The 27,682-nt window shown below is 42.7% G+C and overlaps 3 protein-coding genes across 3 annotated transcripts; 2 read left to right on the top strand and 1 right to left on the bottom strand.

The window, feature by feature from the left end:
* The first annotated feature begins 403 nt into the window (after positions 1-403).
* Positions 404-3,067, top strand: hrh3 (histamine receptor H3). The gene is made up of 3 exons (XM_028956568.1): positions 404-798; positions 869-1,035; positions 1,634-3,067. Exons 1-3 carry the CDS (start codon positions 534-536, stop codon positions 2,549-2,551), a joined length of 1,350 nt encoding a protein of 449 aa, XP_028812401.1. The 5' UTR covers positions 404-533; the 3' UTR covers positions 2,552-3,067.
* Positions 3,068-3,598: 531 nt separating this feature from the next.
* vps35 (VPS35 retromer complex component) lies at positions 3,599-19,775 on the bottom strand. Its single transcript, XM_028956567.1, has 17 exons — positions 19,681-19,775; positions 18,175-18,273; positions 17,973-18,069; positions 17,491-17,614; positions 14,854-15,036; positions 13,464-13,677; positions 12,138-12,221; positions 11,749-11,858; positions 11,561-11,657; positions 11,066-11,214; positions 10,419-10,626; positions 9,389-9,544; positions 9,085-9,207; positions 8,441-8,620; positions 8,030-8,269; positions 6,257-6,400; positions 3,599-4,724 (listed from the first exon to the last, which is right to left on the bottom strand). The coding sequence occupies exons 1-17, from the start codon at positions 19,681-19,683 to the stop codon at positions 4,545-4,547; spliced, it is 2,391 nt and encodes a 796-aa protein (XP_028812400.1). The 5' UTR covers positions 19,684-19,775; the 3' UTR covers positions 3,599-4,544.
* A 149-nt stretch (positions 19,776-19,924) lies between these two features.
* On the top strand, positions 19,925-27,667 carry orc6 (origin recognition complex, subunit 6). The gene is made up of 7 exons (XM_028956885.1): positions 19,925-20,241; positions 20,374-20,500; positions 20,584-20,747; positions 24,517-24,606; positions 24,688-24,797; positions 26,021-26,110; positions 26,383-27,667. The coding sequence occupies exons 1-7, from the start codon at positions 20,177-20,179 to the stop codon at positions 26,511-26,513; spliced, it is 777 nt and encodes a 258-aa protein (XP_028812718.1). The 5' UTR covers positions 19,925-20,176; the 3' UTR covers positions 26,514-27,667.
* Positions 27,668-27,682: the final 15 nt, after the last annotated feature.

Below are 27,682 nucleotides of genomic sequence, written 5' to 3'. Positions count from 1 at the left end.
ACATTTCACCGTGCTGCAGTGTGTCGCAATGACAATCACTTCACTTTTTATTTTTTCTACATTAATAATCAACCTGCTTTAAAAGTCATGGACGGCAGGGTGAGCCAGATACAGTTGGAACAGGCGTATAGTAAGTTTGAAAGGTGCGTGTTCCCCACTTCCACTATTAGAAGATGAATAGAAATGGACTGAATACTAAAATGAGGTTTTATGACAGGTTTAGTTGGTGACTTTCCTGTAGGTCCCTGTCATTTCGTAACAGAATAATCACAATTCTTGGTGTCCAGGGAACCATCGATCATAATTGTGCGTCATAATTCCCACTCCTTCTTAGTTGGACTGTTCAATAAGAGTAATATGTTGCATGTAAGTTCTGAACAGCAGCTCGGCGATGAGCATCTTGGTCCACGTGGTCCACGCAGCAGCCAAGCAGCCAATAACCACGCAGCCCACCGTGGAGCATCACCAGCAGCCCCCGAACGTGGAACACTCCCCGTCGCCGGCGCGTCCCAGACGCAGGGCTGATCGGAGTCATGTCCTCCGTCTTTGCCACCGCGGGACCGGCCGGCGACCTCTCCCCGAACTGGACCGCGACGCGTCCGGGGGACTTGCGGCGCGCGCACCACGTCCACCTGTCCGCGTCCGCCTCGGTGGTCCTGGCGGTGCTGATGACGGTGCTGGTGTTCGCCACCGTGCTGGGGAACGCGCTGGTCATCCTGGCTTTCGTGGTGGAGAAAAGTTTGCGCACCCACGGCAACTTTTTCTTCCTGAACCTGGCCATCGCGGATCTGCTTGTCGGTGAGTGTCCGCTTTTTTTTTTTTTTTTTAAATCCACACGCGCCGGTTTGACGCTCCGCGCTCGTTGCAGGGGGCTTCTGCATCCCGGTCTACATCCCGTACGTGCTGACCGGCGAGTGGCGGCTGGGGAGGGGGCTCTGCAAACTCTGGCTGGTGGTGGACTACATGCTCTGCACGGCGTCCGTCTTCAACATCGTCCTCATCAGCTTCGACAGGTTCCTGTCCGTCACCAAGGCGGTGAGCAGAGCACCAGATCAACGTCCAATGCGCTTATTCCGTCTTCTCGGGGTGATTGATCGATTGATCGATTGATTAATACAGCATGGAATGTGTGAGGCTTACCTCTCAAAATCCCAACAGCGTAGCTTCCATACAATATTAAAATATGAAATCATTTATAATACAGCACACCCGCAGAGATGAGTAGCGTCGTATTTTTCTTATTTATTTAATACCTATTTTTTTATTCGCCCCGTTATGAACAGTGCAGCACCCATTGGTGAGAATATAGATATCATCACGTCGTATTTCTGTTCGTTTTAATAAACATTAAACAGTAATAAACATTTAATTTAATAAACATTAGCCGGGGCAGTGCTGGCCTAGCGGTTAAGGAATCAGAAGGTTGCCGGTTCGAATCCCGGTCCGCCGAGGTGCCACTGAGCAAAGCACCGTTCCCACACACTGCTCCCCGGGCGCCTGTCATAGCTGCCCACTGCTCACCAAGGGTGATGGGTTAAATGCAGAGGGCACATTTCACTGTGTGCACCGTGTGCTGTGCTTAATGAATTTTACATTTTTTTTTATTGAACAAATTTCCCGTTGTGTTGGGCAGGTGAGCTACAGGTGTCAGAAGGGCGTGACCCGCGGGGCGGTGCTGAAGATGGCGAGCGTGTGGCTCGCCGCGTTCCTGCTGTACGGACCAGCCATCATCAGCTGGGAGTACATCGCCGGGGGCAGCGTGGTGCCCAGCGGCGAGTGCTACGCCGAGTTTTACTTCAACTGGTACTTCCTGATGACGGCGTCCACGGTGGAGTTCTTCACGCCGTTCATCAGCGTCACCTACTTCAACCTGAGCATCTACATCAACATCCGCAAAAGAGCCGTGATCCGGGAAGAGCAGCCGGCCAGCATAGAGTTCAGGAACTGCGAGATGGAGTCGGTGGCTGGGAACGGCCTGAACCGGGTTTTCTTCGTCCGATCGGTAGAAACCGCGGCCATCCCTGGCAGAAACGGCCGCTCCAGGTTCGGCCGCCACCCCACCGCCAAGGTCTCAGTCTCCGCCCCTGGAGACGTCTGTCGCGAGAGAGAAAGGAGGGAGAGTGCGACCCTTGACCTCCCTCCTCTCCAGGTCGGGGACCTGGGCCCACAGCCCACCGAACCGCACCGGTTCAACTCCGCGGAGCACTGCTTCGGCCCGGTTCGGACCCGCAGCGATGTGGCCGCGCGCCTGGCCAGCCGCTTCCGCCTCTCCAGGGACAAGAAGGTGGCCAAATCGTTGGCCGTGATCGTGTGCGTGTTCGGCCTGTGCTGGGCGCCCTACACCCTGCTGATGATCATCCGTGCCGCCTGCCAGGGCCAGTGCGTCCAGCACTACCTGTACGAAATCTCCTTCTGGCTGCTGTGGGTCAACTCTTCCATCAACCCCGTCCTGTACCCTCTGTGCCACAGCAGCTTCAGAAGAGCCTTCAATAAACTGCTGTGTCCCACCAAGATTAAGATCCAGCCCCACTACCTGCCTCAGAACTATTAGGCCAGTGGGTGGAGTCGAACTATGCCCTCTGATAACGCACACCATCCAAACATTACATTATTTATTTGGTTATTTTTAATATTTGCTTACCAGTCAAGGTCTTTTGTAGTAAATTTTTTCAAATGTATCCATTACTCATTCTGTACAATATCAAATTGGTCTTTAGTTATAGGGTGTTACAAATGGATAATTATGGATAATTTATGTTCATAAAGAGAACATGTCTGTTTTTCATGTGCGTAGAATGGTGAGTAACAGCTGAGTTAATGTAGGTTTTTTTTTTTTTCGTTCTTTCTAAAAAAGCTTCACGTACACAGAATGTAACGTTTGTTTAGATGTGTTTTAATGCAAGTGGTTGAGGGAAATGAAGGAAACCTACATAGTAAAAACCACAGACATGCACCTTTCCATTGTTATTGATCTGACAACAGATTTCGGCTCCCTGAAAAAAAATGAAACGGAGAGTGCAAGATTAAATACAGTATAAATAAAGGAATTCCCACGATGACTGTTAAAGCCTACTTGTTAGTGTGCATTACTCGTGCAAGATGCCGGATTAGAGTTGGGTGGGGAAAGGAGAAACGAGGTGGTGAAACTTGAGGACATCCCGAAAGGCCTCTTACGTAAGTATAACAGCGTGCCAACGTGAGTCAAGAGCAATGTAGCCTCCTGCACAACACAGCGGTGACTCAGAACTCATACGAAAGGTCTCGTATGTTAATTATTTCTTTTAAACCCCCCCCCCCAAACAAGAAAGGGGGCCTTGATTAGAGTTGTAGAAATGGAGAAAAGATTCTTAATTAGGAAGTAATTAGTAGTTAATGAGAATAATGCCGTGGAGGGGACGGGGGGTGTTGGCACTAAATCATCAATCATGGTTTGAGGACAATATGAGTCCAACAATGAAGAACCAAAGCCTGCGAGCCTTGGTGCGGTTACCCAGCAACAGATCCACACAGCGCAAATCGATGGTAAAGCCGGCTCACTGAAGACCTCCACGTTTTAGGGCAGGAGGAGCAGTTTAGTGGAAAATATGTTTTGGCTGACGGTGATTGGTTATTGATCAAAGCAGTTTTTTTTTTTTTTTTTTATCATCAGCACCCCCCCCAAATAAAAAAGTGCACTTCCACTTCATGAGCGATTTCTACGACAGCAGACACAGCAGGAGCTGTCGATCATTACAACTGACACCACTTAAGTAATTGTGTTGCAGACATGTTAGATTAATATCAATTCATTTATTCATTTTGTGCAAATGACATGAAACCGATGACACTCATTATTCTCGATTAGCTGGTTTACAATTAGATTACACTTAACAATATATATATGGGGAATTTCAAAATTCAGAAAATATTCATGAGATGAGATGCACCCCTTGACAAAAAAAGGTGACTGAATGAACAGGGACGAGGGTTTTCACAGCCATAGCTACGCTCTTGCTCGTTGGCAGGGTCCTCAAATGTGTGAATTCAAATGTACAAGGCAAGGCATCTCTACACCGAGGCATACACCAGCAAACTGTTCTCCTGCCTACAAACTGGCAACTGCCACCATAAGGGATAAAAGGTGAGGGGGGCTGAAGGAAATTAAAATAAGCCAAACGATAGACAAGAATGAAGAAAAAGAGAAAAAAAAAAAAAACAAAAAAAAAAACACACGCGCACACGAGAGGGCCACAGGTAGAAGGAGCAGGCGCTGGACTGCTGGAGCCAGGGACAAGAATCGCAGGGACAGCTGCTCTCAGCAACTAGGTTATCTCAGCATCCGTCACAAAGTCCTCCCGTAAGGGACAAAAAAAAAAAAAAAAAAAAATGAGCGAGAGAGAGAGAGAGAGAGTGAGCGAGCGAGGACAAGGAGGCAGGCAGAGCTGGCGGTGGCCCCTGAATGGAATACCCTGGTGTGTGTCTGCATGTGTATATACACATATATATCTCTGTGTTTGTATGCATGTACATAAAAGGTGTATCTGCGTTGGTGGCGCCCCGCCCCCCTACAGCACTAGGCCCTCGTAGGCGGGTCCCTCCGCCTCAGGGGACTCCCGCTGAAGGCGCAGGTGCTCCAGTGTGTTGTGGAAGTGTTTGTTGATCTGCTCAGTCTCCTCGCTTGCCTCCAGGTTGGGTAGATCTTCACGAATCTTCTGAATCAGTTGATTAAGAACCTGCACAGTTACCTGTGGAAGAAAATAAAGAAAACTTTATATTGTAGTAGAATTGTACCACATTTTTGGGATGTTGTTTAGAAATAGGGGCATTGTATAGAAATTAGCAGTGCATTGAGGATAGTGGATTACCGAACCAAGAGACTCAAAAAGGTAAACCTTCAATTCTTCACCCTCAACCAAGTACTAGCTAAGAAACTTTTCAGAAGTTGGACATTTCTGTATTATATCTTTTATGAGGTAATATTTAAAAAATATTTAAAAACAAGTTATTTTTTAAAAAATAGCAAAATGTAACATATAGCATTACGGTTTCCCTTTCAGAATTAAAATCTGAAAAACATTTTACATATTACAATATTTAAATTTTCTGAGATGCATGGGCTAAGTTAAAAATTAGACCAGTTAGATTGAAATAAATTCAATCAATCCAATAATAGAAAGCTAAAATGAACATCCAACCATTTAATGATCTTTTACACTCAACATTGAAATCCTGTCTCCTATCATAAATACCACTTCTGTATGTGGTATATATGATATGTAATCTGATATGTATTTAACTCTTTTTATCCTTGCACATTTACCTTGTCACTTTATACTTTGACTCAACCTATTTGCACACCTTCACCCTACCTGTTACACTTTTGTCTTTAACCTAAAACACAAAATATATGTAATATTTGGTTATGTTTTACTTGCAATATTTGCAATAATCTGGTCTGTAGCAGTCATTAAAAGCATATCATACAGTGTATGACTGTGTATGTGACAAATAAAATTTGAATTTGAATTTACATTTACTAGTTTTAAAAGATAGGATGACTTAGAAATGTCTTCATGTCTAATGTTCTCTATTTAAACTCACTTTATGTCTTCCTGTCACAATAAACATTTACATTTATGGCATTTACGCCCCTTGTGGTCTTCAGGTTCGCAGGTGAGTGTTGCCAACGAATAAACGAGAAACAAGGCGGGAATATATGAAATGAGAAAGCACATTCCATCACGCACCTTCTCAGACATAATGAACTATCTGATTGCGATAGAGAGAATTAAATGGCTCTAATGGTGTCGGCACCATCTCAAGAGCCAGAAGCACTCTGTCAACAAAAAGCCAGTGGGTGCACGGGCTGTTTCCTGTTGTCCTGCCTTCATAGAAAATCAAGCTGTGGTGCCCCGTGCCCGCTGGGTGTTCAGATTAAGAGGCCGATAATGAGAGCCGGTGGCGGGCATGCACACATAAAGCCCTCTTCCTCCCGGCAGGGAGTGTGGGTGCTTTTCCGCCTTTTCCTATCTTGCTTTGCTCCTCACATCCCCTGCTGCACGCCTAATAACTGCAAGACCCCGAGCGACGATATGTGCTTCAGCAAGTCCCAACCTAATTCCAGTCATCCAGGAAATTCAGGTCAGTGCTGAGACTCCTTCCACAAACAAAGAAAATGTGTCCATGTGGTGTTGGGGTGTGTTTGTGCAACCTCTAAAATAGGAGTCAAGACAGGCAACCGTAATAGACAGAGTGGAAGCACAGAGTAGGGTCGTACCGCGTCATTCTCTCGCTCGTAAAAGCACACGTATCTGTTCAGGATCTCGATGAAGAGCTGCACTTGCAAGGACGGATCCATGCACTGATTGGCAATTTTCAGAGCCTTTTTCAGGCACTCCATCACTCTCTTGCCATCTCGGATCTGTGAAAACACACAGACAGATGAGTGTAAACAAGGCATTTACCCGATTCATCCAGACAAAACGGCAGGTAATTAATCATCTTGTCATATCTATCTGCCTTCCGCTATGAACTTAAGCAGCGGTGAATCCTGTCGCAGTTATTTATCTCATAGACAAAAAAAATTCAGCTCACATTAAACACGTAATTTCATAGAGCATTTTCAAATCATACACACAGAAAATAAATTAGTTTAGGGGTGTTACATACAGCAACATTTTTTACGTGGTGATATTGAATAGATATGGGGACATCAATTATCAACATTTTTGTAGACGAGTTTAGTCCAGAATTACAGATCACAGCATCTTGTATTTCAGCACTGTTTTTACATTTTGAGTGAACTGTAAAATATCGCAATAGGTACAGTATCACAATATATCATGATATAATCGTATCGTGAGATCCTTGCCAATACAAATCCCTACATAAGAGCCTTCAGAAAAACAGCACTGATTTCCTCACAAGCAGTTGATGTATAAATACATGTCCTCTCATCCTCCTACAAGCATGTAAAATGATAATGATGGTCAAACATGCACCCATTATGCACTACTGATTGGGCAAAGATACCCTGTGTGCCCAATGTCGAGCAATTAACCTAAATGGGACCTCCCGTTTAAGCAAGAAAATGGCAACGTGGCAATTAAGAAAGTTCTTTGCAACTATTTTCTATAAATGCAGCTTCAAAGGTTTCAAAGGCACCAGATCTCACGTCCTTCGGGCCTGATTGCGGTGGCAATCTGGAGCTGAAAGTTAGTACCACCCACCCGTGTTCACCGCCCACATTTGCACCAGGAAAAAAAGAAGAAGAAAAAAAAAAACCCAGACGGCACTTGCATTTTGGACTTGAACATTTCTCTAAAAACCTGAATTAAATGTAAATTCATTATTCATTTATTACCATGCATGAAATGCATGCACGAGCAGAAGCAACACCATTTATCCCCTAAATGGAGGCAAATATTTGAGTGATTTCTTAAACGCTTAACCATATGACAGGTTTGAACCAAGGGGGTCATGGGTTGATTAATATTCTGTTTGTGGTGAAGGGGGGGGAGATTGGGAGACTGAACCTGTGATTACTGAATAGAAGCCACTCTCTATGGATAAGGGTCTCATGTTACATGCAAACATATCTTTCCTTTCAGACCAAAAATTGAGACACAAAACTATGAGATATTTATTTTAAAAAAAGGTTTATACTTTAGGTATTTCAAAGCAGCAGACCTTTGCTCTTATGATAGCATTTCATATTCCTGGCTTCTCAACCAGTTAGGGTTAGGAAGAGAGTAAGAACTTCTCCTTCATGGTAATGAGCATGTCATGATTATGGCAATAATGATATGCCAAAGGTAAACAGTTCCAACTGAGGAATCGGATTCCCAAAATACCCTCTTTTTTACAATATTCAGAGAATTTTCTGTAAAAGATTCACATTTTCAGCCTCTTATAGTGTTAAGAGTGAAATAGCTAAGATGCAGATAGGAAAAAAAATATGATAAAGACAATGTGCTAATATAACAGGTTAATACTTAATAAATACTAGTGAAATGCTGAAGGTTAGACTGGTAAATGTTCTGTGACCAACCTCTTCTCCGTTCTTATCAGTGTTGCGGCCAGACCAAAAGAGGTGTGCGCAGATGCTGACTGCACGACACTGGTCCGGTTTCTTCAGCAGCTTGGAGGCAGCGAGGGCACACTGCGTCCGCAGGGGCTCGTGGTTCTCCTCGCTGAAGCAGCGCATGCGCTCGAATGTGCCAATGATGAGTGTGATGGCAGCCAGCTGGGCCTTGGAGTCGCTGATCTCATCCTCGTACAGGGAAAAGGCCTGGCGTGGAGTATAAATCGAACACAAGCATATATGCACTATTAAAAAGATGTCACAATATCGTCTGTGACGGTCATCGCGCACAAGCGGCAGGAAATGCTCCTGAGCTGCAGGTGTACAGGTCTCAGCGCTGGCCGTGCGTTTAAATAAAAAAACAGGTCCCACATGTACCTGAGACATGAACTCATAAGCCACGGTTTCGTGGTTCTCAAATCCAATCTCTCCGGCTGCCAGCGCTCCCTGGAGGAAGAGTCGAAGGGGCAATTCTGCCAACTCTGCTTTGATCAGGGCACTGATCGTTTGGTGGGCGAAGGAGAAGATCTTCTGGCACTTCTTTTCCCACTTGTCATCCTGTATGGAAGATGTGGAGAAAAGTACTATAATCATGGAGCTTTCAGTAGCATCCACCTCCCCGCAACTTGAATTGAAAATCAATGACTGAGGGTATAAGAACACCTGCTCATACATAGAGAAATAAGACAAAAAAACTGTGCCTTCATTACATTCTGTGAATAGTCCATCTGTCTGGTATTTTTAGACTCTGCAGGATTTTGGGGAGAAAAATGTGCTTTTTTTGTTGTCAAACCTTCTTGGAATGAAAAGCTAAAAACTATTCTGACGTTTCCAATGGTGTGGAAAGAACCGCCAAAAAAAAAAAAAAAAAAGAAGAATGGCATGTTTCTTTTGTTCCCGGCTCATGACTAAGGCATGGTGCTTTCTGAAATCCTCTGGTGCTATGCTGCAACACCCTGCTGGAGTGCATTATCAGGTGACACGGAGGGAGGGAACAGGCGGGCTGGTCTTATGACTCATACCGAGGAGGAGTTCTCTTTGTAGCGGAAGGCCAGCTGATAAGCTGCGAACACCAGCGGGGGCAGGGTGTAGCGGATCCTCTGGTTGCCCCCGGCTCCGAAATGCTTCCTGGCTGTGTTTAAAATCTGAGGGAACAATCAAGGGATCACATTCAATTGAGTGTGACATGAGGGTGACAAATTCTTTCCCTTTTAGAAAGCCATGTTTCTATTCCTGGTTCTGAGAAATAGGTTCTCTCCAAGTTTCTAGCAACAAAAGGTCAAAGCAACTCTACTTGCGGAAAATGGAGGAAGTGGAGCCACCTACCAAGTACTGCTGGTCAGCATCTTGTGAGTGGAGCAGGTGAATGAATCGGCCCACCAGGCTCTGCTCCTCAGCAAAATCCTCAGGGTCGGGGTCCTCAGCTGGCTGATCCGGCTGGTCCTGGATCAGTGTTGAAACCAGATTCAGGATGGCGTCCACCTGTTAACAGAGAGAAGAAAGTTCTTTTGATGAAGTAGGTGCGGTGGGACTGTGTGTGTTGGCCAGTTACACTACAAACAATAAAACCTAAAACAGTAAATCAGTACAACTAGAAAGTCATTGGTTATTTATATTCACCCTCAAATATTGGCAACTGATGAAAAATGTAAGCTATTTTAATAAAATATTCCTATGGGCCTGTGAAACACACACACACAAATTGTGAACTTACAATTAAGCACCATGAACCACAGTGATTCACAGCTGACTATACAGTAAGTGACAAGCTAAAAAAGGTTCTGACAACACCCTTAAACTGCATGCCAGGGGGGAGTAGAGTGGGGGGAGAAAGAAAGAAGGGAACCGGGGGACCACAAAGACTTAAAAAGATGTAGACACATGCTCACACAAAGAATTACAGACTTGGAGTTAAATTAACATTTTGATCCTAGAAAAAAAAAGTTCTGAGTTTCCCCACTGACATTCAAATTAATTAATACCAACAGAATTATATTCATTAAAATAACAGAAAATAATTTATCACAACTAACTGAAATACAGATTATAATTTCACAGCTCTTTAAATCAATATGGGAAAAAGTTTCCTGCTCACTGTTCCTACATTTTTTTAAATTTATAATTTTTTTTATTGAATTTATTAATTGCATATCCTGAAGAATATACCTGCATAAATATGATGTATTGGGGGAGCGGGGTAGCACTTATCCCTACTCATAATTTTAATGACAGCAACATGGGGAGGCTTCATAGGGGACAGTAAGTTTATCTGAACAGTCTGATGACAAACTTCCACCTAAATCAGTAACAGTGATTGGGACGGGGGGTTGGGGGATGTTGGGTGTGAAGGAGAGACCTGCTCCTGGGCCACGATGGTGGTGTTGAAGTCCAGGGTGTTGCTCAGCACATAGCAGCTCATGCTCTTTCTCGACTCGTAGTCAAAGTACTCGAAGAGTGGAGGGAAATGTTTGAGCTCCAGCACAGTCAAGATGTTGTTGTAGGTGTCCACCGGGATCTTCAGCAACCGCGTCAGCTCTTTAGAGACAGCACTACTGGTCGCGATGCTGATGAATACAATGCACGTCAACATGAGCCAAAAATACAACCATCATTGCACAACTGTAACTGCATGACATTTGAAGTTGGAGAGTAGGAGAGGTTTAAAGCAGACTATAAGAAGTGGAAAATGTGATGGTAGTGGATCAAAAAAGTATAAGGATAAAAATAAAAAAAAAAAAACACACAGCATTGTTATATCGACAATGTACAAACATCATTATCTTCATCTAAAACCGTTCATCTTTGTCGTTTTGGTTTTGAAAGGAAGCCTCAAGATTTCCACTGAAAAGGAAAATTACAGAAGCAGAGGAAACACTCAATTTACTGGTGCTCGCTGTCATCGGCTAAAAGGGTCATTTTAAAACGGTTCATATTACCATTGAGTGGAAATGTGTTGCAATTGTTTATTGGCAGAAGAATATGGATAGGTCCCACTGCACTTACTGTTCCAGGTTCAGCTTGTTAAAGATCTCCACAGTGCTCTCCAACACCTTGTCTACATAATCTACACGGTCTGGGTAGCACTTCATTGCCAGGTTGATGAGAGACACTTGCAAGGACACTACATCTTCTGAGGGCATGTCCTGACGGGACTGAAGGACAAAACAAACCTTTACTGAACTTGCAAAGACTTAATCGTTCAACTTGTACAGCAAAATATTCAATTTACACATAAAACCACCATTTAGATACACATACACACACACACACACACACACACCTTTCACACATCAAAATTCAGTATTTAATTAAAGCCATTGTTAAGTTATGCAGCTGAACTAAAAAACAAAACTAGGTTTACAGAACAAAATCATTTGATATTTAGCTTTTTTTGTGCCAAACACCACTTACATGCATACAGTTAAGAAAAAAATGTTTTAAAACAACAAATAAATATATAATTCACATATGTGAATACACCAGTAGTACAACAAATACCTGTATAACAGTAGCTACTTGCTGAGAGAAAATGTCAAACAGTTTGATTTCTGCTGGAATGCCAGGGCCATCTTCCCTGTGGGCGAACAGTGCCAATCTGGAGAGAAGGTGAGAGAGACACAGAGTCAAACATACACGCACAACAAAGAAACTTCAGACAAAGGCCTTGCATTTCTGCTGCACTTCACCGGTCAATGAGAGCGATGATGATGTTCTTCACATTGACGTGCTGGTGCAGTTCGGCGCACGAGCGCAGGAACGGGTTCAGTGTCTGCAGGTGGAACTCATCCGGGAAAACCTGAGGGTAGGACAATGACTCATTACGGGGTTAAAAAAAAAAAAAACCTTCTTCCACACAAAACTTGTCTAGTTTTAAACTTACTGTGTATAAGATAGACCTTTTATAATTCCCTATAGTGTGAGATCAGATATGTGGAAAGGATGGGCAACAAGAAAACGTAAATTGTAAAAATTCCATTAGAGCATTCAACTAATTAATACAAATAACTGTCTACTCATGACCAAAAGGAACTGTACCTGGATATGGACTGCTTTGACAGAACAGCCTCTGTTATACCTGTATTATGCACTCCATGAGGTATTCCTGTGCCAGTGAATCTCTGCAGTTCACCACCTGCTCCAGAACTCCAGGTAGAACAATCTGCAGTGGCATAAACCATCAAGAGAATCAATAGTAACACCAAGTGGTTATATTCTGAAATCTATTTTTAGAGACCAACTAATGATTTGTGCCTCATCCATCTTTTTGCGCATTTTAGAATCCAAGGTGTCAGTCATATGTCAGTGAGGCATATTAAGCACATCACTTTTGGAAATCCTGCCTGACACATTTGGCATGTAAAAAAAAAAAAAAGATGTCACAGACATCCCTGCGTGAAGAGTGGACACCTCTACATTCGTACAGGCGGCAGTCACATGGACCAAAATTTATTTTTAAAAATCCTGCAAATGCTGTTTTTATCTTTATTCTGTTGTCTTTGCCTTTCAGGTGTTGCTGGGTTCAATCTCTCATTTCAATGCACTGACACAACAGTTAATGTTCCGTTCATCGGTTCATCAGTACCATAGAAACATGGCCAGATGTCATGTGCAAAAGGCCCTGCTCACAATTTACAAGGCTAACAGAGTTTCATTAGGAGATTACAGACTAATGGAAACATACTTCTACATTTCATTGCGTTCCAATTGTACGTTGTATAAATTATCATGTACTAACAAACTTGTGGTTCAATGGATTTCTTCTCCATCTCGGAAATCTCATTTCATAAATGACAAAAGTAATCAGGAGTCTTATTTTTTTGCTGCGCAGTGATAAAAGGCTGCAATGGCATCATGACAAGACACATCAACACATCCACAGTTCTGTGCATATCTGGAGGACGGAGCACTCGACGTGCTCCAGGCGCACTTTCATAAATTAATTTTTAAAATAAATAAATAAATAAAGTATTATAGATAGAAATAAAATGTTCTTTATTTCAGGTCCGACTGAGGCTGCGCCCCTTTTTACTGAGATCAAGGCACACAAACAACACCAGAAGTACACATCAAAAGAAAGAAAGCTTTCTCTCTGCCTGACAGCAGCTCTTAAGATCAAGTGCTGTTCTCATCTTATGGAGACCGGCTCTCTCTGACTCTCACCCCAAGACAGGATGCTGCGGCTTCATTATTTAAAAATAAATAAAAAAAGAAAAACAATCAGCTTTCAAAGGGTGGTTTTCTTTTGATATCCACATAATCCACATCATTCACTGCGTAATGGCAGACAGGTACCTGCAGAGTGGGATTCCTCTGTGGACCCACCTGAAATGTCTTCTTGGTACTGTAGTTAGAGGAAAGTCAGGTAGACAGACGTAGAAATGAATGCCAGACAAGTACACACCTGCTTATATTTGTCCACGTTGACCCCCTCCAGCTGGCTCAGTCGGACAAGATTGGTCCCCACCAGGATGCGGAGCTCCTGCCGCTCTTTCTCTCGCTTCTCCCGGTCACGACTGTGGCCTTGGTGCTGCATACGCACCCACAGTTTGTTCATCTCAGCAAAATTCAGTAGCACAAAGTCAACAGAGTCGTTGATGTCTCCAGTCATCTCCTCCCTGCAGAGACAGACGGGGTAGCAGCATCGAGGCATTCACTTCACTGACATAAAATATAAAAATAAACTGCACCATCACTGAGCTGAAACTGGAGATCCAATCCTCTAGCATATAAAGAAATATCTGATGATGGTGAGTTAATGCCTGTGGTTGCTCACTGGTTGGCAATTTCATGTATCTGACATGGTCAAATTTATACAAAAGCCACACAAATTAAATTTGAGGAATAATGAAAGGCAATCCTGCTGCAAAATGGAGACTAAACTGAGTACATGTTCCTCATCCACAGATGGGTAACATGAGCAGACTGCTTACATTATAATTATATTGTTATTTATCATGCATTCTTTATTATACAGTCTGAAATACTAGTGAATCTTAAAAAAAAATGGTATATAAAATGGTATTAACTACACGTAAGGTAAATGTTTCTGTTGTATGGTCCAGGAGGTCAAATAGTGAAAGTGACTGCTTTTGTCATGGTAATGCACAGCACAGCACGTGTGTCCACTGCATTTAACCCTGCATCACCCTTAGTGAGCAGTGGGCAGCCATGAAAGGCACCCGGGGAGCAGTCTGTGGGGACGGTACCTTGGGACGACCTCAGTGGGACCTTGGCAGTTTTGTATTTGAACCAGCAACCTTTCGGTTACGAGTCCACTTCCTTTGCTGCTAGGCCACCTTGGACTGATCAAAAAAGTATTCACAATTCAGAATGTTTCTTACATTTACATTTACGGCATTTATCAGACGCCCTTATCCAGAGCGACTTACAATCAGTAGTTACAGGGACAGTCCCCCACTGGAGCAACTTAGGGTTAAGTGTCTTGCTCAGGGACACAATGGTAGTAAGTGGGATTTGAACCTGGGTCTCCTGGTTCAGAGGCGAGTGTGTTACCCACTAGGCCACTACCACCCTACTGTTTCTACAGTAAAATCCTGGGTTGTGACTAAATTGTTGAAATTGTTGTAACTAAATTACAAAAAAAATAAAAATAGAATAAATGTTGTAAATGAAAGTGCACTGAGTTTGGTTCAGTGTGACACTACGAACTAATAAACCTCCTGGTGATTAATAAATACTTCACCTGCCTTTAGAAACTGTGCACAGAATTTATGTGTTTAAATCACAGATTAAGTAGCACTTAAGATCCAAAGATTGACATGTGCTCGTACTCTGCCTGCTCCCCATCGTCAGGGAGGATGTTGCGGGTGCATTGCAGCAAGTAGTTCCTGAGGAACAGGCCCCGGAGAGGGTGCTGCACCCCACGACACATCTCCACCAGGTCCTTCAGGATGTCTTTCCGCGACTGAGGGAAGGAGCGCACATACACCACCCCTACAGTGATCAGCAGGTACCTGAGGGTCCGGAGGAAGAACGAGCCAGAGGTGACAGATTAGTATGAGACACAGGGCAGATGCTACAATGTCCTCACCATCTGCAGGGGAGACATGGTGACAGACTGGCAGCAGGAGACAAACAAAATAATGATGGAATAGCATATGGCTTCATCTAATGGTGTTCAATTGGAACTAGAAAAATATGCATTGGGAGAAGAAAGCCTTCATGTGCAGACAATCACAGATGGTATATAATGAAAATAAAAGAAAAATATTATATCTAGGACATTTGTACTACTAATGTTGTAAAAAAAAATAGTCACATACTAATCAGTACTTAAATTTAGTATTGATTGAGTATTGATAAAGAAATTTAGTAACAATATCAATTAGCATTGTTATATCAATTAGCCGGTTGACTAAATTGGCAACAGGAATTGCATTGGGCAGCCCTTTTCCCGGCTACCTGGAGGACCCAATGTTTACATGAGAGACACACTTTAAGCATTAATTAGCATTAATTCAGCGGCAAGTTAGCTAAAAAAAAAAATGTAAAGAGCACTGACAGGGAGTATTTCCGATTTCAACCAGATAAACAGGCAAAAAAAGCGGAAGATGTACACAAGTCAGTTTCCAAGAAGTTCTTGGAGCAGCAGGACAGCTTTAGCAAACATTCCGAATTATACATGGAGTTTTGCGAGGGGAGTAAAGTTGTTGAATTGATATATGAATATCTTCATTGCCACTATAAGTATGGCTGTGTCTTAGCTTTTTTTACAACTATGTAATTACACAATGCACTTTTTATTCCATTTCTGCAGCATGACAAACAAGGTCTTGTTCTTTGTTAGTTTAAAATACATTAAAATGCATTTCATGCATTTATTTAAATAGTGTATATAAGTGCGGTGTGTGAATAGATAAATAAATTGATATACTGTGGGTAACTGAAAGCATTCAGACCCCCTTTCCACTCTTATATATACCACATGTATATTCACAGCCTTTGCGCAATACTTTGTTGATGCACCTTTGGCAGCAATTACAGCCTCAAGTCTTTTTGAACATGATGCCACAAGCTTGGCACATTGGATGGGGAACATCGGTGCTCAGCCATTTTAAGATCTCACCAGAGATGTTCAATCGGACTCAAATCTGGGCTCAAGCTGGGACACTTGATATCTTGGCTGTATGTTTAGGATGCCGTCATGCTGAAAGATGAACCTGCTCTCTGTCTGAGAGGAGGTTTTCATCCAGGATGACTCTGTACATTGCTGCAGTCCTTTTTCCCTTTAGCAAGTTCATGCAGCTAATAAACATGCCCACAAAAGGATGCTGCCATGCTTCACTGTAGGGATGATATTACTTTCGTGATGAATGGTGCCTGGTTTCCTCCAAATGTGACTCCTGCCATTCACACCAAAGAGTTCAATCTTTGCCTCATCAGACCAGAGAATTTTGATTCTCATGGTCCGAGTCCTTCAGGCGTAGTCTGGCAAACTCCATGTGCCTTTTACTAGAGAGTGGCTTCTGTCTGGCTTCTCTACCATACAGGCCTGATCGGTGGATTGCTGCAGAGATGGTTGCCCTTCTCCATGGTTCTCCTCTCTACACAGAGCCCGGACAAAGTGACCATCTTGGTCACCTCCCTGACTAAGGCCCTTCTCCACCGATCACCCAGTTTAGGCAGCCGGACAGCTCTAGGAAGAGTTCTGGTGGTTTTGAACTTCTGTGCTCATTGGGACCTTCAAAGCAGCAGAGATTGTTTTGTATCCTTCCCCAGATTTGTGCCTCAAGACCATCCTGTCTTGGCGGTCTACAGTTAATTCCTTTGACTTCATGCTTGGTTTGTGTTCTGACGTGTATTGTCAACTGTGGGACCTTATATAGATGTGTGTGCACTCCAACTAAGCTGCAGAAACATCTCAGGGGGAAAACACACCTGATCTCAGTTTTGAATTTCATGAAAAAGGCTGTGAATACTTATGTAAAAGGGTTTTTTATTAACCAAAACCAAGTACATTTATTCACATTGTCATTAAGGGGTGTTGTGTGTAGAATTCTGAGGAAGAAATTTAATTTAATCCATTTAGGAATAAGGCTGTAACATAAAATGTGGAAAAAGTGGTGCGCTGTGAATACTTTCCGGATGCACTGTACTACCCCTTAATAGTTCAGTTGGGGATATTGGTATTTGTGATACAATGCACTTCAATGACTACAACATTAGTCTTGCACATTTATGAAAAGCATGTTTTCACACATCCTCTATTTAAACAGAATTGCAGATGTACGGTGTCCCTGGTCAACCTAAAGGCACAAAAATGCAATCTGGCCACAAAATAGTTCTACAAAAACCATGTGAATTGAAGCTCTGTTGAAAGTGAAACAGAGTTAAAATAATAAGAGATGATGAAGCAGCATCATTTCTTTTGGTTCTGCACAGATGTCGGGGTGACAGGTTACACTCACAGTCGGGGGATGATGTTGCCAGCATACTGGACCAGCTCATACAGGTCAGCCACCTTTCTGCCTTTAGCAAATTCATCAGTCAGATACACTTCCAGGTAGTGCAGCTCATCAGAGATGGCCATGTCTACATAAAAGTTAAAGCAAAGTAGGCATAGACTTATCCAGGCCAAATACTAATTCCAAATCTTAACATTACATGACAGTAAAAACCTTCCTTTTTGGTAAATTCTGAGTTATTAAGCGAATGGTGTTTACAGATCGGGTCATAGTGAAACAAATGAGGGATTTCAAGGATGGGTGTGTTAAAGCGCTGTAAACTGCTCTGGAATAAGCAGAGAATAGACTATGCCCATCTACTCTCTGGTTTAGTTCAGAACATGACACAACATGACCAGAATTAATAAACCTGTTACACCATGTTGCATAATGTGCCAGATAACGCTCGCTGAGTCCACGTTTTGATCACGTAATGACAAGGATACAGAGCTCATAGTAACTTTTCGGAGACAGCATTGAAGTTCGGAGCTCCCCCAGCATATTTGAGGCATGCTTCAATGCATCCATGAGCTTGTTCTTGTCCTGGACAGGAATTAACAGACCGAAAAAGAAAAAAAAAACGAATAAATACATGAACCGGAGCACAAGCGCAGTCAACTTGAACAGACCTTGTACACAGCTACTCACCAAGCAGCGTTTCATCTGAAAGGACTGCACCTTGACTGCCTGCACAGCCTCGTCCAGCAGCTTCTCCTGCTCATCCTGGGGTGACTGCTGTGTGGTTGGCTACAAGAAACAAAAAAAAACAGGCATGCATTCGTTCCATTTTTCACATATCGGCTCATCTACTGCTGCTTAGCCAGGGCCAAACGGGCAGCGGCAGGGCAGCGGCAGGGCAAGCAGCATATCTCGGCAACGGCGTCCCCTGGCCCCGCCCAGGCCAGCTGGTGGATTTAAATTCCCCCATCATGTAGACTGGAGCTGCTACGGTATATATGATCTACATCGCCAACCAAGAACAGGGAGTCGGGAATTCTAGGCTGGACGAACAGAGGTTGTGATAATGATGAATCTTAGTGTTCAAAGTCAATTCATGAATGTTTGTCTCATCTTTAAAAGCACCATTCCACAGCAGAATTAAACCAGTGCAGAGCATACAAATGGTCCCGTTTTTTATCTATATTCACAACAAATTTCACACCACTTATTTCATTTAGTCGAATTCCACATTTCAATCAACATGGAAGAAAAGTGAATAAGAGCCATTACTAAACAATTGGTAGAAATTGGTTACTGTATGAATCTTTAGAACATCTAAAAAGAAAATAATATTAATGCAGATGATTAAGGTAATAATTATCATAGGAGTAATTTCTGAGTTAAATATATTAAAATGCTATGGGGAAATACAACCCAGAACATAGCAAGGCTATGTACCTGTTTTATGCGTTATGATTGTTAAAATGATATTTAATATAGTAACCAAAGATTCCCCTTCTGGGTGCCAGAACAGCACGTGACTTATGGATAACCTGCAGACCTTTTAAAAAAAAAAAAAAAAAAAAAAAAAACCCTACGTTCATTATGAGGATAGGTATTTTAGCAAAATACCAACAGGGAACTATCTGGATCGGGGACGCTTTAACATTAAAGGACTTTTAACACACTTTCCAGACCAATGCAACAAGCCAGGGCGACGACAGCCCCATTCCCGACATGCATCCTGCGGAAACAGGCAACGACGGTTCTCCCGGGAATACCGACGCCGATGTGCACGCCAGGCCGCGGTGACAGTGTGCCCATCTGCCGTCAAAGCAGGAATGACAGCTCCAAGCGCTCTTGAAACCACTAGCCGTCCGGCTAGTTAGCCTCTGCTAGCAATGGGCTAGCGTGTCGGCGTGTCCCCGCAACGCCGGAGACGCATACGAATTAGTCAACCGCAAACCGCTCCGCGGGCCCGGAACGGGCAAACAATTACATTAAAGCCTTTATATTCCCATCCGGTGCCGAGGGCAAAAAAATGCCCCTGTTTCCCGAGCAACTGATGCTAGCTCGCCAGCAAGGCCTTAACATCAGACACTACTGAAGGCAAACGGGCGTCGAGGCGTTCTGCTGACGAGACGACAACGAGCCTACTGTCGTTGCGCACCGATAAAGAGGGTAGGTGCGGAATACGTACAATATTCAACTTACCATGATAAAAAAGGCTGTTTCAGGAAACACTGGTAACCCCCCTGAAACTCGTCCCAGTCATGTGACTGATCCCAGCGCACGGATCCGCCCGTTCCCCCAGACCGTGTGCTGATTGGCTGGTCCGAAGAGGGACGAGCGTGAAGCCGCAATCAATAGGTGGAGATAAATGACGAACGGGATGAACGGCCAATCACAACGCTCAATTGCGAGAGAGACGGGGATGAGTTGCGTCAATGGTGTATAATGTACAAGAGCAAACGAGAGGAAATTGGCAAAGTAACGTTATTAGACAACGTCTCCACACTTCCTATGAGGATAGAATCAGGAAATTCAACAGATTTGCAAAGACGTGCGTGCATTTTCGAAAAAGTAAATGGCAACGCCCCTGTTCACGGGAACCAATGGTATAATGAGAAACACACGGTGGGCGTTGCAAACGTGAAATTTCCCGCGAAACATTTTGCGTTTGGTGGCGCGCTGGAAGGACAAGGAGAAAATGGACACGGAAATGTTTTCTAAACTCGCCTCAAAAATGGGCATAACGTCAGCCAAGATACTGCGGTGGGTGAACATGTTGAAGTTTAATGAAATTTAGGAGTATATGAGTTCAATGTGTTCGTTTTAAGATCGACTTAGCGCGGCTAGTTGGCAGTTCGGTCTGGTGGTTAATGCCCTGCGTCCCTGTCGTTGCAGCCAAGCTGAAGAATACATGCGACTTTCTCAAGTTAGATGCACGGGACTGGCCAACACGACGGCCACGAGCAAAGCGGTCATATGTCTGGAGCTTGCAGCGAATTGTATGAAGTTCCCCCTGGACAAGGTATTTTAGAGTATGCGCTTGTGGCCTAATGCGCATGCGTGATGTGCACGGGGTGCCTGCAGTGTGATCTGTTTCGTCAACAGGAGTATGCGAACAAACTATCTGGCCTGAGTAAGAAGGCGTATCAGAGTAATCTCCGGTCTATGGAGTGCATGCTGGGACTTCAGGCGAACCTGGGCCTCAGGGACCTGGCTGTCCAGTACGGATGCCTGGATGCCGCAAAGGTTGCCAATCAAATACTTCATCGGTGAGAATATGTGTGGGATTTTCTTTTTATAATGCTAATAAGTATTATTTGTGTAAATATTTGTGTAAATATGATGGTTCTCATGGTTATTACAACACTTCAGAAAGTGGGGCAGTGGTGGCCTAGTGGTTAATGAAGCGGCTCTGTAATCAGAAGGTTGCCGGTACGGATGCCTGGATGCCGCAAAGGTGCCACTGAGCAAAGCACCGTCCCCACACACTGCTCCCCGGGCGCCTGTCATGGCTGCCGACTTCTCACTCAGGGTGATGGGTTAAATGCAGAGGACAAATTTCACTGTGTGCACCGTGTGCTGTGCTTCCGTGTATCACACACACACACACACACACACACATATATATATATATATAATAATTAGAGGTGGGCATAGATTAATTGTCTTAATCTAGATTAATCTCACTGTAATCTTGGAATTAATCTAGATTAAAATGGTTTATTTGAATTCTGCCGAAGGCATTCAGAATATGTGTGCTACCCAAATAATGACTAAAAGTAAGTCTTTGAGAACGGGTTTCTCAAGCCAGGTGACACATTAGACCAGGGGCTCATCTCCTATTTCCAAAATGCATCACAAACTGCTTGAGAAAGCTGTTCTACTATGATAATTGGTGATGAAAATAAATTATGTTCAATAAGATGAACTTGTATTAGCAACTGTTTATTCAGTTAAATAGCTGCATCCATGTTACCACGTCACGTTTGATGTCGTCATTTCACAGTTCGAAGACTCGTTCTCGCCCCCTACAGTGCAATTCGGCTAGATATACATCCGTGCTAAAATATCAAGGTGAAAGTCATCATAGTGTAGTAGTTCTTCTTCTGCGTTGTGTAATTTTTTGATTTTGTTTCTTGAACCACAAATGATGAGCTGACACCCAAGAGATTTTCTGTGCAAAGTGTATTCTGTACAAAAAGCAAGGTCACGTCACACATCGTGTCTTTCTGCACCTCTCTCTCTCACAACTCACGCCATGTGTCCAAGAGAACTGAACATTAACATAAAGCATTCACAATTTACAATACTGCATTCCTGTAAAAAAAAGCAAGGTCGCGTCAGAACATCGCGTCACACATTGCGTCTTTCTGCACCTCTCTCTACAATATACAGTATTAAAAGAACATAAAAAAAAAATATTCACAAAATAACACACATGCAAATTATTCCTAATATGTACATAAATTAAAATTAAAGAAATAACTTTTTGCACACAAACCCCATGCAGCTCTCACAGCTCACGCCATGTGTCCAAGAGACCTGAACCGGCTCTCAAAAACAAAATAAGTCTTTAGGAAATAAGAAACTAAAAGACACAAGAAAGAAGAAATATACTTATAAATCTAGTGTAACCATTTAACTCCGGCACAATAGCTTGCGTAGTATAGACCCAGCTCCCAACCCAACTTTGTGAATAGATTAACGGCGATATATATAAGAGTCTCACGTTAATGCCGATAATGGCCCAACACTAATTATAATGCATTTGGGCTGTCATCAGGGCACTTTTTGAAAGCAAAGTGGATCAAGTCTTGAAATGAACACAGCTGATGCTGGCTAGCTTGTATCTGGATCAAACTAATACAATTTTGCTTTGAAAACCTTACAAACGTATGATTGATAACATGATCCTGTAATGGGTTATCATTCTGATTGTTATTCAACCTTAAAGAGAATGGAAAGTCTAAGATTTTGTCTGAACAGATCCTGCAGTTGGCTATATTGAGAAGAATGCTTTCGTTTTAAACATTAATGGAGAGAAAAACAGGATGCTGCACTAATAAATGAGGGCTAAGGAATAATTTGTGCAAAAGCTGGCCTCTTTCATCTCCTTATCAGCCCATTTCCGTGCAAACAGGTAATTTAGAGTTTAGGCTTTTAATCCCTTTTTTCGGGACTCTGTTGCAGCACGATTTACACGAATAGGAGTATGACTCAAACCAGGGACCTACCGATAGAATCTACTGGTTTATGGACTGGATGTTTTTAAGTATTGTGTATTTTATTGTTTTTATAAATATTGGACGTTACTGGTATTATGGATTTTTTTTATTGTATTGATATTCATTTTCACAATCTTTTACAATATGGTGAAAAGCTTTCATATTATATGCATATTTAATTTCTAATATCTGCATTCTCTATGAATTGTGTAGTGAGATTTTGATATTCATGGAAGGGCATACATGTCACAATTTAAAAATAAATAAATAAATAAATGCTATGCCAGGCCACAGTTCTGGGCTTTAATTGGCTTATTGAGCTCTGGCTTGTTCACAATCATTGTTAGGAAAGGCCAGATGCCCTTAAGGCCCAAACTTGTCCATAACAATCCAAGTAGCATATGACCGACTTGCTGCAAAAAGTATTTACAAGCTGCTGTACCTGCCAAGGACCGTGATCCTAATTACTGACCATGTTTGGTTGCTCCAGGCCCTTTTTAATATTTTGGATATTTTTGTACCTGTAAATGGTGCATTTTGGTGATCAGCTTGTCCTCTGCTCAGTCATTTTTCAAGGTGCCCAAAGTTTGGTATACTACCGTACAAATGATCCCACCCACCAGCATTTATTTATAGCTCGGTGGCATTTATGGGGGGATATCACCTGCACAAAGCTGTCTTCTGCGGCCAAGACACTCATTTCAGCACGTTGATCTTCGCTTCGCTTCAGCTATGGCTCGGTGCTTTGGGTCACTGTCAAGATTAAAGGTGACGTTTCTGAATCATTATCTTGGCCTTTGAAGCCCCTATCCTTTTGCATCTTTAGAGAAGCTCCAGACAGAGGTGGAGAAAAAGCAACCGTGTACCTCTGTGCAGCCTGACTGTAGGTGTTGCATTGTTTGATGGATCGGTTTTATGGTATTGATCTGGAAATAATCACGTTGTGTATTAAAATTTTACCTTAAAAATTATTATTATATTTTTTTTGTAAGACCACTTTTATCGAGGTACAAGACCCGGCTTTTATGAAGGATGTTCTTGGAAGTTGCTGGAAGGTAGAGGTCCAGTGCTGCTCCCTAGCAGATCCCTTCATCAATACCAGATCAATCGATCATTAGCTGTTTCTGTGCTGTGGCAGAAGAAAGCGGCCGCAGATTTAAAATTTAGGTTAATCAAACTCACCTTCATGGCCAGTAAGTGTGAGGTCATTGGAACATGGTTACAGCTTTTTACTTACTAAAAAAATGACCATAATCAACCAATTTCATTGTTGTCATTACTAAACCCTCAAATTAAAATATTAGGATTTTTTTTTTTAATAATCTGTTAATCTGACAGTCCTATGTGTTGTACGTGTGTGATTTCAGAGAGAGATGATGATGATGATGAGTGCTAGAACATTTTTATAGCTTTTATCAGACAGCCCTGTCTTTATAGGCTGCTTTTTCTGCTTATATAACGCCCTGTGGACATTTCTGTGTGAAAGTCTATTTGCTCTTCTCTCTGTGTCATTTGGGAACATTTGAAATTAGATGTCACGCCGTCTCTGTCTCTCTACATGAGTCTATCTGTACACAGGACACAGCACAATAAATCAGCTGCCTCTGAATATATTAATAGCGTGGATGTTGGGTGTGATGGGGAGCAATAATGACCCTCAGAATGAACTGGCTGATTGGATAGTTACTTTGTTTATTTCATTGAAATATGAAATGAAACATTACTGTAAAGTTCCTAAACTCACAAAACTCAATAAATCATTAAAAGGTAGAAGATGCTATGCTGAGGAACTTGTTTGAACATCATGCCGCAGGTACGAAGAGAGCCTGCCAGCCGCTCAGCAGCAAGACCTGGACCTGACCAAGCCGCTCTTCACCACGGCTGCCTTGTTCACCGCCTGCAGGTGAGGAATGTTCCGCGCACCGCTGAAGCCCAGTTTGTTTGCAGACACAGCAATGCATCCTATGGATTTTTCTCCCAATAGATGCATGAAGATAAAAGTGGAGAAGAAGCTGGCGGCCGCGTCAGGAGCAAAAAAGGGGATTTTTGACAGACTCTGTTCCCAGTTACAGAGCCTAGGACAGCAAATCTGCAGTACGTAGTGACGTGAAATTAATTTTTTTGTCACATGTGGCACAGCACAGTGAAATGTGTCCTCTGCATTTAACCAATCATCTGAGGAGCAGTGGGCAGCTATGAAAGGCGCCCGGGGAGCAGGGTGTGGTGCCTCCATATGCTTTCAGGTCTGTTTCCTTTCTCACTAGGCCGCCACTGCACTGCCCCAAAGTAGCTCCATAGGGTGTCAGTTTCCTAGTGGATTAGACACTCACAATGAAAGGGTGGTAGTAGCCTAATGGGTAACACACTTGCCTATGAACCAGAAGACCCAGGTTCAAATCCCACTTACTGATCCCTAAGTTGCACCAGGGGGGGACTGTCCCCCCAGGTGAAGCACAAGTGAAGTGGGTGCAGTTGTATGCAACTGTAGGTGGAGTGTCTCCATCTCCAGATATTGCAAGTACATTGTGACTTTACCCATTTATATGATTAGGGAGTCTAATTGTCGGTCGAAGTCTGATAGATCCTCATGTCAGGGCTTAGTGTCATCTGCTCTCTGTGCACTTTTTTTGTACAGCAATTTTCTGTGGTGTAGTGAAAGGTGTAGCTCTCTTTGTGCAGCTGCAAACTTAAAGGTCCCCTGACATAACAATTTGACTTTGTGAGATTATTCAACATTAATACGAGTTCCCGTAGCCTGTCTATGGTACTGCAGTGACTAGAAAATGTGATAGGTGTAAAGTGTTTTGGTCATTCTGCTTCACCATTCAAAGCGCGGCAGCTCAAATGGGCTGATCTGGAATTTGTCCCCTTATGATGTCATAAGGAGAAAGGTTACCTCCCGTTTCTCGTGCTTTTTCCGCTGAAAGAATTCTCACATCTCCCCTAAAACATGATTGTGGTAATGTTGGTTGGTGAATGGTGTTGATTAATTTCCGTGAGTGCCCGCTCAACTTCTATAGGCCACTGTCGTCCTCATCCCTCCTCTCTCATGTCATTCAATCTTTAAATATGAGTCCATTCATTCAAAGGCTCTTTTGCTTTATCACTTGATTAATGCAGACATCAGATTAATACAAACTGAAGACATGAGGTCACCTGGCTCCTCAGTTTTGGTTGCCATGACTGCAGCATGACTGCTGTAAGGTCAGCTGATGTACATGGACACTCTGACCCTCCTTCTGAATGCTCCTACTGAATAAATAACGATTCAGTACTTTATTAGGTTAGGAGAACTGACTTTTTTGAGCGATTCACAGGTGACGTGACTCACATGAAGGAACCAGTGAAAAAAGCACAAAAGCGACAGAAAACACTGCTGGAGACCTTAGAACAGGAGGAAGAACAGGGTAAGGTTTTTAATGTATACTGTATGTCTCCATACATTGACTCAGTGGGGGTTTAGATAGATGTTTGTCATTCTTCATTCCATATTTTTTAATGAATGAAAATACGGGCTGACAGATTATTTCGGGTGGCTTTGGTGAAAGGGCTGGGAACAGACAAGCATTTGTCTGTGATCAATAAAACGGTTATATAGAATTTATTACATTTGTCCCACCCTCCTATGCTTGCAAATGGCAGCTCAGTACGTTTAAGCAAATTTTGTCCCACCATTCAGATGACGAGCACCCAACATCTCTGAAAAATCTTAAGGAGGCTGACTCTGAGGAGTGTGTGAAACAGGATTATGAAGCGTGGAAGAAGAAGATATTGGAAAATGCCCTGAAAGCCAAGAAAATGGACAGCTGAATCTCCTCCTTTCATACTTATTTATTATCCATTTGTGATGCTGTACAATTTTTTATTTATTTATTTATTTTTTTTTAATATTACGTTCCCCTATGGTCTTGTTAAGACTAAAGCTAATTGGGTGCTGATATATTAATGATCTGCTTATTATTTTTAAAACCTTATTCTTAGTTCAATATTTGTATTAGTGGCCCCGGCTCTGTCTTCCTATTTAATGTTTGTGTAATGTTGCGACAACTTCAGGGATTTTCTTGGAAAAAACTAAGTCATTTGCAAGTTGCTTCTAGAAGCCTGTAATTGGCTTGGGGTTCAGCGCTGCTCTCCCAGTAATGCATGGGAGTGTTAAAATGTCGCCAGGGGTTACAGCCAAGCTGGAAGTTAATCATGAAGCTTCACTGTCAAAACTCCATTACAACTGACCTTCTGACACAAAGAATTATTTTCCATTTGTGTCCAGAAAAGCCTTGTTGTTTTGATCGAAGTAGATCTGAGAGCAGATCCACAGCAGTTTTTTTTTTTTTTTTTTTCCACCCCTCACCATGCTCACTTGTTTTTAATAAAAAAAAATCCATTTTAAACTGATGAGTCATCCATCATACAGACTGAGTTGCGGGAGGCAGCTGACAAATATAATGCTTCTTAAAAGAGCCCATTTATGTTCAAGTGGTGGGTGAGCAGTGTGTACCACATTTGTGTTCATGTCGAGAAGAAAAACCTGCACCCTTACTGCAATGTGTATTTTTGTTTATACATAGTTGCTAGAACTCCACCAGATGTGTACTGGCACAGAGTCCTATGCAGCAAACCTGCAGTCATGCAAATTCAGATGTGCATGCATGTTGTCTGCACATGTGTTTGATTATAATAGCGAGGGCGGGGTCAGAATATGTTAAATGGCATCACACGAGTTCATACATGCACATGTATAGAGCAAGCGGAGTAGGAGTAACCTTCACAGAAGGGAGTCCACGCTGTTCCACATCCCAACAATGCAGAGATGTGGATCCACAGTCTACGGAAGCTTACGGAAGTTAATTCTCTTTTATGTACACTTTTAGCAATAGATACATAAGAATAGAACAAACCAAAAAAAAAAAAACAGCTTCATACCCACTGTGCACAGTGTTGCTTCTCAGGCAATGTACAGTATAAAAACAAGTGATGAGAAC

The sequence above is a fragment of the Denticeps clupeoides genome, chromosome 16 (genome assembly GCF_900700375.1).
Source record: "Denticeps clupeoides chromosome 16, fDenClu1.1, whole genome shotgun sequence".
In the NCBI taxonomy this organism is placed as follows: domain Eukaryota; kingdom Metazoa; phylum Chordata; class Actinopteri; order Clupeiformes; family Denticipitidae; genus Denticeps; species Denticeps clupeoides.
The sequence above is the reverse complement of the archived record's forward strand: the minus strand, read 5'-3'. Positions and strand labels throughout refer to the sequence as shown.